Genomic DNA, 17,107 nt, shown 5'->3' on the forward strand with positions numbered 1-17,107 from the left:
CCCCACCTCCGCTTCCAAGCTAATAGTTCCCCAACCCCGCACAGCTCATTTCTACCTCTTGCCAAAAATCCACAAACAGTACTGTCCGGGCAGACCCATTGTTTCAGCCTGCTCCTGCCCCACAGAACTCATCTCTTCCTACCTTGACTCAGTCATCGCCCCCGTGGTCCAGTCCCTACCCACATACAAGGTGTAGAGCTGGATGAGCACAGCAGGCCAAACAGCATCAGAGGAGCGTACATCCATGATTCATCTGACGCCTTACACCGGTTTCAAAACTTCCAGTTTACCGGCTCCAGCCACCTCCTCTTTACGATGGATGTACAATCCCTTTACACATCCATTCCCCACCAGGAGGTCTTAGGGCTCTCCGCTTCTTCCTGGAGCAAAGACCTGAACCATCCCCACCCACCATCACCCTCCTCCTCCTCAACAACTTCTCTTTCAACTCCTCTCATTTTCTTCAGGTGAGAGGGGTTGCCATGGGTACCCGCATGGGCCCTAGTTATGCCTGTCTCTTCGTGGGGTATGTGGAACATTCCTTGTTCTAGTCCTATACCAGCCCCCACCCCCAACTCTTTCTCCGAAACATCGATGATATCGTCGGTGCTGCTTCCCTCCCTCGTCTGGAATTGGAAAACTTCATCAATTTCGCCTCCAATTTCCAACCTGCCATCACGTTCACCTGGTCTATCTCTGACTCCTCCCTTCCCTTCCTCACATTTCTGTTTCCATTTCTGGGGATAGACTGGCCACTAATATCCATTACAAACCCACTGACTCCCACAGCTACTTGGACTATACATCATCACACCCCACTTCCTGTAAAGACTCCATCCCATTCTCTCAGTTCCTCCGTCTCCATCAGATATGTTCAGATGAGGCCAACTTCAACAAGGGAGCCTCCGAAATGTCCACCTTCTTCCTCAACCGAAGTTTTCCCAGCTCCGTTGTCAACAGGGCCCTCAACCAGGTCCGACCCATCTCCCGCACTTCCGCCCTCACGCCTTCTCTTCCCTCAGTGATAGGGTTCCCCTTATCCTTACCTACCATCCCACCAACATCCACATCCAGAAGATCATCAGACACCATTTCCGCCACCTCCAGCAGGATGCCACCACCAGACACATATTCCCCTCCCCTCCCTTGTCCGCCTTCCGCAGGGACCGTTCCCTCCGGGACACCCTGGTCCACACTTCCTTCACTCCCAACACCCCCCCACGGCCCTACGGCACCTTCCCCTGTAACCGGCGAAGGTGCAACACCTGCCCATTTACCTGCTCCCTCCCCACTATCCAAGGGCCCAAACATACCTTCCAGGTGAAGCAACACTTCACCTGCACTTCCCAGAATCTAGTCTACTGCATTCGCCGTTCACAATGTGGTCTCCTCTACATTGGGGAAACAAAGCGTAGACTTGGCGACTGCTTTGCAGAACATCTACGTTCTACTCGCAAAAAAGACCCTGAACTACCTGTTGCCTGCCACTTCAATGCACCACCCTGCTCCCTGGCCAACATCTCTGTCTCTGGCTTGTTACAGTGTTCCAGTGAAGCCCAACGCAAGCTGGAGGAACAACACCTCATTTTCCGCTTTGGGACCCTGCAGCCCTCCGGACTCAATATTGAGTTCAATAATTTTGGGGCCTAAACTCTCCCATGTCCCAGCCCCCCACCCCACAAAACCAGGCTTTGTTACCACATAGCCTGCCATTACACACCCCTTGCTGTTAGTCGCTAACAGTTCCCATTAACAACTATTCACCCTCCCAGCCTGAACGTTAGCAACTCCTTTGTCTGTTCAACTGTCTTTCTCTCTCTTCAGGCTCTATCCTATGTTTACTCCCTACCCCATCCACCTCCCTGTTTTCTGCATATAAATTGACGTTTTCCCAGCCACTTTCAGTTCTGAGGAAGGGTCACCAGACCCGAAATGTTAACTCTGTTTTCTCCTTCACAGATGCTGCCAGACCTGCTGAGCTTTTCCAGCAACTTTGTTTTTGATCCTGATTTACAGCATCCGCAGTTCTTTTGGTTTTTATTCCGAAGTTATTTGTGTTTTGTTACTAGACATTTACCATTCACTTGATAATTAAACAGTTGTTTTTTCCAGATTTCCTTTCAAAATTTTGTGCTTTAATCCGTGTTTTCTGTAATTTTCTATTGTACAGGGTGTTGCTCTTGTGGATAGAAATTCAAGACCACAAGTGATTTTTCAATTAAATGTCGAGGATCTGCCAGAGAACACACAGGAACGTTTCAACAGCCTATTTAGCATCAGAGCAAAATGGACTGAGGAAGATATTGCTCCATACATCCAGTGGGTACCTTTAGAATTGAGTTTGTGCAGCCTGTTGCTGTTCGCTGTGAGTTACTGAATTCTGTGTATTAAAGACATAAAAAAGGTGGACACAACAAACTTATCTGTCACAGTCATAGCGTCATAGAGGTTTAAAGCATGGAAACAGCCCCTTTGGCTCAACTTGTACATGCTGCCAAGTTCTAAAAAGCAAAGAACAATACAGTGCAGGAACAGGCCCTTCGGCCCTCCAAGCCTGCCCCGACACATTTTGCCCTTCCATACTAAAACAGTCTTGCTTTCAAGATCCATATCCCTCTATTCCCTTCCTATTCGTGTATTTGCCTAAGTGTTTCTTGAACGCTGCTATTGTGTCTGCTTCCACCACCTCCTCAGGCAACATGTTCCAGGCTCTCACCACCCAAAACTTGTCTCTTTTAAACTTTGCCCCTCGCACCTTGAGCCTATGTCTCCTAGTAATTTACCCCTCTACTGTGGGAAAAAGCCTCATACTTTCCACTCTACCCATGCCATTCACAATCTGATAAACTTCTATTAGGTCGTCCCTTAACCTCCTGCATTCCCGTGAAAACAAACCCATTCTATCTGACCTTTCTTCATTGCTAAAATTCCCCCATACCGAGCAACATCCTGGTAAACCTTTTCTATACCCTCTGCAAAGCATCCACATCCTCCTGGTAGTGTGGTGACCAGAACTGTATGCAGTGTTCTAAGTGTGGCCTAACTAATGTTCTATATAGTTGCAGCATAACTTGCCTATCCTTATATTCAGTGTTCCTTCCAATGAAGGCGAGCATGCTATAAGCCGTTCTTACTACCTTAGCTACCTGCGCTGCCACCTTCAGTGATCTGTGGACCTGCATACCCAGATCCCTCTGCATTTCAATTTTCCGAAGGGTTCTGCCATTCAGTGTATAATTGTCACCTGTACTTAACCTTCCAAAATGCGTCACCTCACATTTGTCTGGATTAAACTCCATCTGCTATTTTTCTGCCCATGTCTCCAACAGATCTATATCCCGCTGTATCCTCTGACAATCCTCCTCACTATCCACAACTCCACCAATCTTTGTATTCTCCGCAAACCTACTAATTAGACCAGCTATGTTTTCCTCCAAATCATTTACGTAGATCACAAACAGCAGAGGTCCCAGCACTGATCCCTGTGGAACACCATTAGTTACAGCCCTCCATTCCAAAAAGCATCCATCTACCACTACCCTCTGTCTCCTACGACTAAGCCAGTTCTGTGCCCATATTGCCAGCTCACCCTGATACCATGTGACTTCACTTTTTGTACCAGTTTGCCATTCACAATTAATCTGTGTGCGTCTGGTCCATATCCGTCCATACCTATCCCATCCATGTACCTGTCCAAATGTTTCTTAAATGATAAAATTGTACACTCCTCCACCATTACTTCTGGCAGCCTGTTCCAGATACTCACCACCCTCTGGGTGGAAAAAATTGCTCCACTGGACCCTTTTGTATCTCTCCTCTCTCACCTTAAACCTATGCCCTCTTGTTTTAGACTCCCCAGTCATGGGAAAAGCTCTCAGCTATCTGCCTGATCAATGCCTCTCTTGATTTTATAAAACTCTATAAGGTCACCCTTCAGTTTCCTATGCTCCAGGGAAAGAAGTCCCAGCCTATCCAACCTCTCCTTATAACTCAAACCCTCCAGTCCATTCTAGTAAATCTTTTCTGCACTTTTTCTACGTTGAGGCGACCAGAAATGCACACAGAACTCCAAATGTGGCCTTACCAACATCTTGTATAGCTGCAACAAGTCATCCCAACTCCTGTGCTCAATGACTTGGAGACAGTAAGGACTGCAAATGCTGGAATCCAGAGTCAGTAGATGTGAAGCTGGAAAAGCACAGCAGGTCAGACAGCATCCGAGGAGCAGGAAAGTCAACGTTTTGGGCCGAAACCCTTTGTCAGAAGTAAATAGAGGGAGGGTTTGGGGCTGGGGAATGGTAGGTGGAACGGTCCACTTTCCACAGGCACCATTCATTCCATGACTCCCTCATCAGCTCTACGCTCCCCACCACCTTCTCCCCCACACCCAGTACCTTTCCCTGCAACCATAGGAGGTGCTACACCTGCCCCTACACCTCCCCTCTCACCTCCATCCAAGGCCACAGTCAATCCTTCCAGATCCAGCAGACATTCATCTGCACTTTATCCAACCTGATCTATAGCATCCGTTACTCCCGATGTGGTCTCCTCTATATTGGGGAAACCAAACGCAGACTTGGGGACCGGTTCACGGAGCATCTGTCTGCACGCACCAACCAACCCAACCTTCCGGTTGCCATCCATTTTAATTCCCCCTCCCACTCCCCTGGTGACATGTCCATCCTTGGTCTCCTCCACCGTCAGAGTGAGGCCAAATGTAAACTGGAGGAACAACATCTAGTATTTCACCTTGGGAGCTTACAGCCCAACAGCTTTAATATTGACTTCATCAGCTTCAAAATCCCTCCACCCCCACGCTTATCCCATGTCCATCCCTCCCCCTCCTCCTCACCTTCCTGACCTGAACTAACCTGTCCATCTTCATACTTACTCTATCTGCACCACCCCTCCCACTGACCAATCACATTAACCCCCTACCTGCATCCACCTATCACCATCTCACCTACCCTTTCCCCAGCACCACCCCCCCCCCCCCCCCCCTCTATTTACATCTGGGCTCCCCTCCTCAGTCCTCACAAAAGGTTTCAGCCTGAAATGTTGACTTTCCTGCTCCTGAGATGTTGTCTGACCTGCTGTGCTTTTCCAGCTTCACTCCTATACTCAGTGCTCTGACTGATGAAAGCAAGCATGCTGAAAGCTTTCTTCACCACCCTGTCTATCTTAACTCCACTTTCAAGGATCTATAAACCTGTACCCCTAGATCTCTTTGTTCTATAACACTCCCTAGTCATTGACTCTGCCACTGACTCTGTAAGTCCTGCCCTGGTTTGACCCACTAAAATGCAACACCTTGTATTTACCTAAATTAAACTCTATCTGTCAATTCTCAGCCTGCTGACCCAGTTGATCAAGATCTTGCTGTATTCCCAGATAACTTGCTTCACTGTCTACTCTACCACCAATCTTCGTGTCATCTGCAAAAGTTATTGGAACAATTTGATGAGTGATCTGATTTCACAGATTTCTTCTGACAATAACAATTGCTTTACACCTTGCCTATTTTCACTGCTCCTGTCTCAGGTTTACCGCTATTTCCCTGGGAACCATGATCTGCTAATTTTGGATCGTTTTGCTTTTGTTGCCCTCTAACATTTTTTAAATCAAAGTGTAACTCTTTGCTCCAATGTTCTGAGGTCCAATGGAAGAGAAACTTGGCCCATCTGTTATTCACTTCTCAACATTTGACTCTAAGCCCAGCTTCTCACTTTAACACTCCATGCCAACAGTAACTTCAGACCCAAAGTACTGTTCTTCTGCCCTGCCAACACCAATTTTCACACCCAGGAGCAGCACCAGCTGTACCTGCATATGAGGTGCCGACCTGAAAGCTCAACACAGGATTACACGCACGTTACAAATCAGTTGAATCAGTGTCTATGGATAGAGCTAAGCAATTCTATCAGAGATCAAAGCTCTACAGCCCTGCTATATTCAGTCATAAATGGTCATGGCCAATTCAATAATTAATAAGAAGGTGTGAATTTAATTCACTCTGTAGGATCTCAATAAACTGCTGACATCACTCAATACAGCATTGACATATCACCAAGCTCTCACTCCCAGTCACCCTAATCTTACTGTATTCTTGCTGGACTGACGATTGAGATCAAGCCTAGGATGAGTAGGAAATGAACCAGGAACCCTGAAATTACTTTAATATGTTTTGAATACGCCTAACACTAGAAAGCAGGCTTTACTGTTGTAGATATGTAGTCCGTAGCTTACACGTAGGTCTCATGGTGCAGTGGCAGTGTTCCTACCTCTGTGCCAGAAACTCTGGGTTCAGGATTTGATGGCCACGGAAGGAGTTTTGTAACATGGCCAAAATGTTGACTATCAATCTGTGCAGCCTCGTGATATGCCTGTGGCAGATAGTAAGAGTGGAAGTTTCCTGCTCAATCAGAATCAAGTGGTTACTGCAGTGCAATAGTCCCGTACATTAAAACACTTCACATGCATGTTGTTGTCTCACAAGCATCAACCTCACTGCCAAACATGTTTATATGCTTTAGAATATAACCTTTTCTTTGGAAATAAAGTTTCAGTTGTAGAAAATAGGCTGTCTGGTTGAGAAAATAGTAGATGCAGAACTCGAGTTAGTGCAATTTTTAAAAAGGCTTAGAGTTAATTACACTTGAAAGGGTGGAGCCATGTTGACTTAAGAAGTTAACAGCTAGAAAAGCAAGATCATAAAACTTGTTTCACATAAAAAGTGGGCTTACTTAGATAAAGAACTAGGAACCAGCCATTTGCCATCTTTTGTAAACTAATAGAGGAAATTACAGCTTAGGCATGGCGTTTGCAGGTAGCAGCTCACTGGGAGGAGGTAGTCAAAGTAACTGACAGTTAGTAGGCTTGTGCTGTAAGTGGGGGGAAATAAAGCAAACTTCATAATTTGCTGCGTGGAATGCAATTTGTGCCTATACTCCGTCTGGGTCACTTGAAGGAAGAGAAGCCGAAAGATTGCCTAGACCAAAGCTAGTGGAAAAATCTGCAGTGGACTTCACTGAGTTTAGTAGCAAAACAAAGCATCCACAGATGAGCTTGGAACTATTGAGTTGAACAACTAGAACAAGGGACTGAGGCATCCACAGTCATGGGGGCTTGGGGGAGGGGGTGGTTGGTGGGTCATGAAAGTCTTACCTCAGAATAGCGGGAACTGAGGGGAATCAACATAGTTTCCAGGGGATTCTGGCACACATTTGGATGGTTCTGATAGAAATAAATCTTAAGATTTGAGAAGGCATTAAAGAATTCTTTGGGGAAGTAAGAAATAAGTCTGAATGCAAAGCATCCACGGTTACAGACCACATTGTAAGTTAATTATATTTATTTTGTTTAAGACTTTATTAAGTTTGATTTTATTTAGAAATGTGAAATCTTATGCAGTTCCATTGATTAAAATAAGGTGTTTGGATTTTTCTTTCGGTATTAATGATGCCTAACAGGGTTGTAATAATATATACTTGAAATGTGAAGGAAGTAAGCTGAGCGAGATAAGCAATACTGTTTGAGATCTATGAGATGCTACTTGATATATACAATGCTGATGGTTTTGTTCTTGATACAAAACACAATGGACACTGCCCTCCTCAGGCTGAGAATTAGAGAATTCCCATAAATTTTAGTTCTGGAATGAAGAAGTTATTCAACGTAGAATTAAACTTTTGTTAGTTCTTTGCATATACTTTAGTTCCCTCTAAGGAACAATGGGGAAGCATTGAAAGGATTAGCCTACTGGTTATCAACCGACTAAACCGCAGTCATAATACTTCTCCCAAGGCCAATATATTCTGGAGTAGGACTTGAACCTTTGGTCTCAGATCTGGGGATGCTGCCCACTGAGTCACAAAACCTCTTGGAATTAAATATTTTGCCGACAGAAAGAGGCACTTACCATATCTTTTCTTGAAAAGATTTTACATCCCCTGGCAATTAATTGAATATAAACAATATACACTTAAAGCTAAGTTCCTGGGGACTGTTACTGAACAAAGACGCCTTGGAGTGAAGGTTCATGGTTCCTTGAAAATGAAGTCGAAGGTAGATGGGGTAGTGAAGAAGGCATTTGGAATGCTTGCCTTTATTGGTCAGTGCAATGAGTATAGGAGTTGGGAGGTCAGTTGCAGCTGTTCACGATGTTGGTTAGGCCACTTTTGGAATCCTGTGTGCAATTCTGGTCACCCTCCTATAGGAAGGATGTTGTGAAACTTGGAAGTGTTCAGAAGAGATTAACAAGGATGTTGCCAGGGTTGGAGGGTTTGAGCTATAGGGAGAGGCTGAATAGGCTGGGGCTATTTCCTCTGGAGTGTTGGAGGCTGAGGGTTGATCTTATAGAGGTTTGTTAAATCATGAGGGACATGGATAGGGTAAATATCCAAGGTCTTTTCCCTGGGGTGGGGGCGTCCAAAACTAGAGGGCATAGGTTTAAGGTGAGAGGGGAATGATTTAAAAGGGACCTAAGGGGCAACTTTTTCATACAGAGGGTGGTGCATGTATGGAACAAGCTGCCAGAGGAAGTGGTGGAGGCTGGTATAATTACAACATTTAAAAGGCATTTGGATGGGTATATGAATAGGAAGGGTTTAGAGGGATATGGGCGAAATGCTGGAAAATGGGACTAGATTAATTGAGGATATCTAGTCAGCATGGATGAGTTGGACCGAAGGGTCTGTTTCCATGTTGTCTGTCTCTATGACTCTTAATCACTGAACCTTATCAACACCTTCCGTTTAGCTAGCATTTTTAACATAGACAGACTTTCTGAAGTGCTTCACTGAGAACAGTGAATATCAAACTTTGTTGGAGAGTTGAGATGTGACTGAAGGCTTCATCGGAGAGATGTGTTTCAGGATGGTTCAAGAAGGTTTACAGAGGTGGAGAAGTAGTGAGGAAACTGAGACAGGTACAATCAGGGTGATTGGAAGATAGTGCCACCAATAGAGAAGCAGAGAGAATCAGAATTAGAAAGGGAGCATGGGAAGTGTTGTGAGGCTGGAGGAGAAATGGTGAAATAACATCAGTTGAGAATTTTAATTGACATTGTGGTTTCAACTTAACATTTTTTGTTAATCACCGGGGTTGCTTGTGATTTCGTATTTTCACATCCTGTCAGCCATTTCAAGAGGTGGTTGGTTAGTCACCTTGACACTTGTTTTCTATGTTTTTCAACTTCATCCAAGGTACTCCTTGAAAAGCTTTCAAAGATTTTTTTTCAGTGCCTGGTAAAAATTCTGGAAGAATGGAGTTCACTGCTTGCTATCTTATGCTGTAATTGTTTTTTTCAAATATTATATAGCAGCGTCCTGACTCTGTCTTAATATAAGAAATAGTTTTTGTTGAGCCGTATGTTTAAGAAGGAGTTCTTTCAGTTGGCTGAGTTAACAGGGCTAAATGAGCCAACATCAGCTTACCTTCCCGCTGTTGATCACAACAATGTGAGTTTTCTGAGTGTATGATTTGGAGGTGAGGCCTACACAGCAGTGCCTATCTGCCTGGCAGCTGTGGGTAAGTCTGTTAAAGTCAACTAAACCTTAATTAAGCTTATGGTTACGTCTTGGACTCTGTTGCCCTGGCCTGACCTTTGGAAGTTTCTTTGACATGGTTCCCCAGTTGGCTGGATGGTCGGTTTGCGATACAAAGTGATGCCAACAGCATGAGTTCAATTTTCCACACAGGCTGAGGTTAACACGAAGGACTTTCATTCTCAACCACTCCTGTCACATGAGGCATGGCGACCCTGACGTTAAACCACCACCAGTCATCTCCCTAACAAGACCAGACAGGCTTAAACCTGTAAGATATGCTTGACATCACAACATGATGTTCTGGTATAAAGATACATGTTTCACTTTCAGTCACTCACTCTCTTATGCATACATTATATTCAATCAACTATGTGTTGATCAGTAAGCAGATAATCCAGTTGACGTGTAAGTCTGTGATTTTGTAGCCTTGTGTATAGTCAATGTTGTCAATAAATGTCAGGATATCAGTATCTCAAGGACCCAACTCTTTGTGGTATATGTTGCACAGGTAATGAATAGAATACTACAAATGGCATCAGTTGATGTTTAAACATATGAGTAGCTCCTATTAGATATCTAAGTTGCTGTTTTAATGTACAAATTGTTTCTGCTTGTTTACTTGTGAACAACAGTAATTATACTACAAAAGTAACTAAGTGATAGTGAAGCACACGAGGATCTCTAAAAGGCTAGGAAGATACCATACAAATACAAATTGTCACTTAATAATTGGACAGAAAAATTCTGTTTTAAATTCTTTACTTCAGTTGCAGCTTACCTGACTTCCCTTTAAGTTGCAAAGTTTCAAATAGCCTTTTCGCTCTGCTTGACATAGCTCTGGATATTAAGAAAATTGCAGAAAGTTGCACATCTTTATTTGATAGTAACTGTTACACTAAACAACTCCTGAGTCTGTTCATTCAGGCAGAAATAATCTTTTCACAAAACCTTCCTGGAGGGAGGCTTCCACTTAATGACTTAAAATAGTTACCTATTTTCTATGTTGTGTTTCTGCATACCATCAGTCACCAGTAGCATCTTTGAATTATTGTTGATGTTCATTGTAGGCAGCATTTCATGTATCCACTTACCCAGAAAATCCCATTCTCAAAAGACTTCTCTTTCCACATTGAGATTTGCACTGACTGAAACAAATTAAGAATGAATTACCCTCTTCAATTCAGTTACAAGGAAAGATACAAATGACAAATTAGTCACTCATGAGATGAATATAATCGCTCCATAGCATCAAATTTTGGTTATGATTGAAGTGAAGTCATGCCGAGAACGATGACCAAATCCTGACCACTCTCATGGCTTTATTTAACAATAAGAATCGCTTCACTATTGTTGCACAAACTTCCCACTGATGCCATCAGACTTCCTATCAATGAAGCTGACTCTTAAGAACCAAATTTGCCAATTGCACAGAATACCAAAAACATGAAACATTAGCAATATCTCTTTGGTAGATTTGTAAACTATATTTTATTCAGAGAAGAAATATTGGAATGAACATTACACCTAAATTTGCCCTCCATTTTTGGATTTTTTTAAAGCTCCACGTGTATTTGTCCCCATCCACTGAAGGATAAATAGAGTTCTTTTTAGTTTTACTTTATCAGAAAAAGCTTGCTATTGAGAAACCTGTTAATATTATTTCACATATCTGACCTTGTATTTAAACAACTTACAAGCTATTTAATTAATCTCCCATTTTAACAGGGGTTTATGTGGAGAAAAGCAGACTGTTGGAACTTTACTGACAAAATATGCTCGTTCATCGATGCAGAATGGTACGAAAGTGTTTAGCTCCAGAAGACCAATCTAATGATGGATTTGAAAACTTGAAATTCATCAGAAGAATGTTTGCCTAAAAAATGTACAATGCATGTTTGCCTCTCATTCCATCTCCCATTTTTGTGGATTTGAAATTGTCATGAAAGTATTTTTCAGAATGCAAGTGGTATGTTTTTGGTTTGTTAATAAAAATAAAGGATATATTTTCTGGAATGACACTGCTGTTAGTTCTGTCAAAGAGTAGGCTGTTACTTTAAACTTTTGTAGTAAAATGTTGTACCTAGATACATTAGCTCTACTTTTCCTTTTAAAGTCTCAATGCATTTGTAGTCATGTTATTTGTGATGAAAAAATCTCAGCCTTTCTTGCACTCTACAGTCTTGCACAATCATGTGCATTCACTCTGTATAGACTTCATGTTGATTGTGAAGTGAATACAATATTTGACATGAGCTGATCACATATGCTGTTGCATTGTGCTGAATGATGATTTGAGAGTGGAGCACTGATTACACCAGACCTTGGACTTATGTATTAAGAGGAAAATATGTAACTGCTCTGGTGTGGTTCGACTGATTTGATGTTTTTTGATGTGACTGAGTCTTTTCAAAAAGTGATGGTCAGCCAAATTATTGTTGAATTTAGGCTTGGGAAAACTGAAAAATATGCAGTAAGTTGAGGTGTCCTTGGTAAATGCACATGTATTTTTCTCGTTCACATGTGCACATATTACGTAGCTATTTTTCTCAAATTGTAACCGCATCAAGGTCATTTGAAGCAAAAAAGCAGTGACAGTGAATCAGAAAAGATGACCAGTTCAACGGCTTTGTGAGTGAATTCACCAACAGCCCTCACTGCATAGTTACCATTTGTGTGCCATGTGACTGCAAGATAAAGACATTTAGAAAAGGAAAGTCCTCCCGTCCCCGAGTCTGACATTGATAAGAAGCTTAACTGGACCAACCACTATCAACACTGTCAGTATAATAACATAGCAAGGATCAGGTATTATACGAAAAAAAATTCTCCAGCCACCTCACTGAGAAGCCTCAAGTTAGCAGTGTTATGTAATACCTGTCATTCACTGCATATCAACGTTTGAGCTTAACACCACACAAATGAAACATTAGATGGGCACACCTGTATTGGACTACAGGTAGTCTGTAGAATGGTGGCTTCAGTTTGTACAATTTAGCTTATACTGCCATTCCTTCTTTGTGTTGATGCCCTGGAAAACTCTACCTAACATCATTTGTGAGAGATTTGTCATCACAGGAACTGCAGTAGGCCTGCACCCCTGGATTTTAGAAGAGTTAGAGGTGACGTAATCGAAACACAAGATTCTGAGGAGACTTAACCGGATGGATGTTGAAAGGATGTCTCCTCTTGTGGGAGAATCTAGACCTAAGGGTCATAGATTAAAAATAAAGGTGTGCTCATTTAAAAAAGAGATGTGGAAACCTCTTTTTCTTTCCTTGGAATTCCCTTCCTCAAAAGGCAATGGATGCAAAATCTTTAAATATTATTGATGCAGAGTTGGATAGATTCTTGATTGCCAAGGAGATGAAAGATTATTGGGGATTTGCAGGAGTGTAGAGTTGAGGCTGAAATCAGATCAGCCATGAAACTGCAGAGTAGGCTCGAAGGGCTGAATAGCCTACTCTTGTTCTTTGTTTGTAGTTTGGATAGAAGACCTACTTTGTTAGGCCAACAAAACATGGGCATTAAATGCTGATCCTGAGAACAATTCTGTTTTAACAATCGTTGGGTGAATTATCACATGGTTACATGTAAAGATTCTTCTTTAACAATATGCTCCATTCTTTTTCTCAGTTCATCACCATTACATCAATATAAAACCTTTCCACCACCTACAATAGTTATTATGTCCTCTCGAGTTTCACCAAATGACTGAAATTTATAGCATAGAACCAAGTATTTTTTAAATGCAGTTTCAGACCATTCATTTCATATAGTTCCTTCAGGCAGAAAGCAGAGAAGTGGGACGGCATGGTGGCTCAATGGTTAGCACTGCTGCCTCACAGCGCCAGGGATCTGGGTTTGATTCCACCCTTGGAGTGTGGTGTTTGCACATTCTCCCTGTGTCTGCGTGCGTTTCTTCCAGGTGCTCCAGTTTCCTCCCACAGTCCAAAGATGTACAAGTTGGGTGAATTGGTCATGCTAAATAGCCCTATAGTGTTCAGGGATGTGTAGATTAGGTGGGTTACAGAGGGATGGGTCTGGGTGGGATGCTCCAAGGGTCAGTGTAGACATGTTGGGCCAAAGGGCCTGTTTCCACACTGTAGGGATTCTATGATTCAAGTTCCATCCATTGGAACTTTAAGCCCCAAGTGTGAGTGGTAGTATATGCAGAAACCACAGGGACAACCCATATATTCAAAGGACAATCTTTCCCTTCATCTTTCTTTTCTCCCATTTCAAATTCTCTCCTATGGCTCGAGCTGGAATCCTATTCCTTGGTGCCTTGCACAAATGTTCTTGTGCATTTGTGAGATTTTATGATGCATGAAGGCAGGTTATTTGAATCTGGGAAAGAGCCACAATAAGACTTGATCCTGTTCTGGTTCAGAGCCAATACGATTACCTACTCACAAGTTTGATGTATAGTGATTAGGAATATGAATACCTGCGGGTTCCCCTCCTGATAGTAAGGGTTATTGTCGGACAACCAACTGAGAATAGTCCAGAAATTGTATCAGGAACCTTCCTGTTCAATCATTAGCTATTTAATGCATTCTAGTTGTTTTTTGACAATAAAATTGATACATCTTCAGTGTAAGATGGACTGAAGCTTTTGTTTAATAGGTTGTATTTTAAAATTTGTATTATTCTCATTATTACATAGCAATGTTAAGCCCTAATATCTCTAATCAGCACTCACATTGGTAATCAATGGAACTCCAACATAAAACTTTTACTATAAATTATGGCTTTTAAAGTCTTTCAAATGATACTTTTCGTAAATAGATGGAAACTTAGCTAATGGCTGCCAGACATCTCCTAAAAAAGAAGCTGGCAAATTGTGTGCAGAATTCAGATGGCTCAAAATAGAACAGTAACTTATAGATTGGTGAAGCATCCACTTTTTTTCTCCTGTGAGTCAGGGCTGTCTGACATCTGACTAAAGAAGGCACATTTCCTGTAGATTAAAGTAGGATGTAAATTGCTGAATCATATTAGGTGCTGACATTTTCCAAACCTAACCAAGTGATTTCTTGCTAAATCTTCTTGTGTGAGCATGAGTGGCTCAGTGGTTAGCACTGCTGCCTCACGGCACCAAGGACCCAGGTTCAAATTCCACTCTTGGAGAACTGTCTTTGTGGAGTTTGCACGTTCTCCCTGTGTCCGTGTGGGTTTGCTCTGAATTCCGCCCACAGTGCAAAGATGTACGGGTTATGTGGATTGTAGTGTTCAGGGATGTGTAGGTTAGGTGCGTTAGACATCGGGAAATGCAGGGTTATGCGGTGGGACTGGGTGACATGTTCTTCAAAGGGTCAGTATGGGCTGAATGGCCTGCTTCCACACTGTGGGGATTCTATTATCTTATTACAAAGAGACTCTGAACACCGAGCAAGTTAAGTAGAATGATGCATTGCATGCACTTTTGTCTTTTTATAGATTAGTTGAATTGTATTAATATCATCAGCATGTTATATTTATTAATCATTCGTCATCAGACGTCATTGTTTTCATCAATGAAATTTCATTAAGGAACATGGTATCCAAAATTTAAAAAGACTGCTTACAAGCTAACAGTAAAACAGTATTTAAAGAGACGAGCACTAAATTTGGGACAGGCAGAGAGAAGCACAAGGATCACATCAGGCAGCAAGAAGAATAAGAGTCTATACAAGCATATAGAAGGTTAATAATCAATACGGCATATGAACAAGAAGAAGAATAGAAGGAAAATGAAAAGATTAATTTCTCCCCTGGATTCAGTTACATTAATTTTCTGATGCCTCATTTTGAACATATGACTGTGATGTGAACACCCTTAAAATCTGTTAACTTGGTTTTGATTTTCAGCAGATAGTAGACATTCAGTTGGTGATTAACAGGCCATGTCATCTGCTACTTTAATAGTTGTGCCCCAGTTACAACCTGATTGGAAAGTTATAAATCTGATGGCTCCTTTGTAGTGTTCAGCTGGCAGTTGCCACTTGAAGGAGAGAGGATCACAAAAAGAGAGCCAATGTAATTTTTCTTAGGCTATGACAAATGAATTATCATGACTATTTCTAAAATAGCCTACAGTGGTCTTTTTAAGCACCACTCGTTACTCAGTATCTCATCCTCATGGATGGAGGATGTGTGGAACACATTGTGCACTATGGAATCTGAAGTTGTATTAGGATCTTATAGTGTCATAGCCTGATGTGCATGCTGGAATGACATATCCACCTGTTTCAATTGATGCTGTGGAGTTCCATTTCCAGAACAAGTCGGCAATAACAGCAGGCAGATTTGAAACTAAGCATTAAGTTCTAAATGTATTTTTCACCAGACTTATGCATATGAGCTTTGAATTTATTAATATCTGACTTAGTAGCATAATGAACAATAATCCAGAGGCTTGATCTAATGATCTAGACACAATTAGTAGCAAAGCAGTTGAGGAGTATAAATTCAATTAAATAAATAAATCTGGAATTGAAAAGCTAATGTCTTTGATGTTGATCATGAAACTATATTGTTACCGCAAAAGACATATTTTGTCCTTATCCAGTCTGTCATATGTGACTCCAGACTTGCCACAATGTGTCATAGAGTCATAGATTCATACAACACGGAAACAGACCTTTTGGTCCAACCAGTCCATGCCGAACATAATCCCAAAGTAAAGTAGTCCCACCTGCCTGCTCCTGGCCCATATCCCTCCAAACTGTTCCTATTCATGTATCTATCCAAATGTCTTTTAAACATTATAATTGTACCCGCATCCACCACTTCCTCAGGTGAACCACCCTCTGTGTAAAAAAACTTGCCTCTTGTCTTTTTTAAATTGTTCTCCTCTCACCTTAAAAATCTGATTCCCAGTGTTGAAATTCCCCCATCTTAGGGGGCAAAAACCAACTACCATTAATTCTATCTATACCTCTCATGATTTTATAAACTTCTATCAGGTCAACTTTCAACCTCCTATGCTCCAGTGAAAAAAGTCCCAGCCTATCCAGCCTTTCTTTATAACTCAAACCTTCCATACCCGGCAACATCCTGGTAAATCTCTTCTGAACCTCCTCCACCTTGATAATATCCTTCCTATAACTGGGCGACCAGAAATGGACATAGTATTCCAGAAGAGGCCTCACCAATGTCCTGTAGAATCACAACATGATTTCCCAACTCCTGTACTCAAAGGACTAAGCAATAAAGGCAAGCGTGCCAAATGCCTTTTTAACCATCCTGTCTATATGTGATGCAAACTTCAAAGAATTATGTACCTGCACCTCTAGGTCCCTCTGTTCTACAACACTACCCAAGTCCCTACCATTAATTGTATAAGCCCTAAGCCCTACCCCTTGTTTGTTGTACCAAAATGCAATACCTCGTGTTTATCCAGATTGAACTCCATCTGCCATTTTTCAGCCGATTTACCCATTTGATCAAGATTGCTCTGTAATCTTAGAAAACCTTCTTCACTGTCTACTATGCCACCAATTTTGATGTCGTCTACAAACTTACTAACTCTGCCTTCTGTATTCTCATCCAAATCATTTATATAAATGCCCACGATG

The 17,107-nt window shown here is 42.0% G+C and overlaps 2 protein-coding genes across 5 annotated transcripts in view; one reads left to right on the forward strand and one right to left on the reverse strand.

The window, feature by feature from the left end:
* The window catches only part of dscc1 (DNA replication and sister chromatid cohesion 1), a 45,476-nt gene extending 32,680 nt beyond the window's left edge, over positions 1 to 12,796 (forward strand). Inside the window, exons 8-9 of one of the 2 annotated variants that reach the window (XM_048595497.1) lie at positions 2,171 to 2,319; positions 11,274 to 12,796. In XM_048595497.1, coding sequence (XP_048451454.1) covers positions 2,171 to 2,319; positions 11,274 to 11,379 — 255 coding nt within the window. In that variant the 3' untranslated portion in view covers positions 11,380 to 12,796. The remainder of the gene's footprint in view (positions 1 to 2,170; positions 2,320 to 11,273) is intronic. The other variant, XM_048595498.1, reaches the window with a different exon arrangement.
* Positions 1 to 17,107, reverse strand: part of deptor (DEP domain containing MTOR-interacting protein) — a 215,057-nt gene that overhangs the window by 106,671 nt on the left and 91,279 nt on the right. The gene's annotated exons all lie outside the window — the stretch shown is intronic.

Source organism: Rhincodon typus, chromosome 4, assembly GCF_021869965.1.
Source record: "Rhincodon typus isolate 14 chromosome 4, sRhiTyp1.1, whole genome shotgun sequence".
NCBI classification, from domain to species: domain Eukaryota; kingdom Metazoa; phylum Chordata; class Chondrichthyes; order Orectolobiformes; family Rhincodontidae; genus Rhincodon; species Rhincodon typus.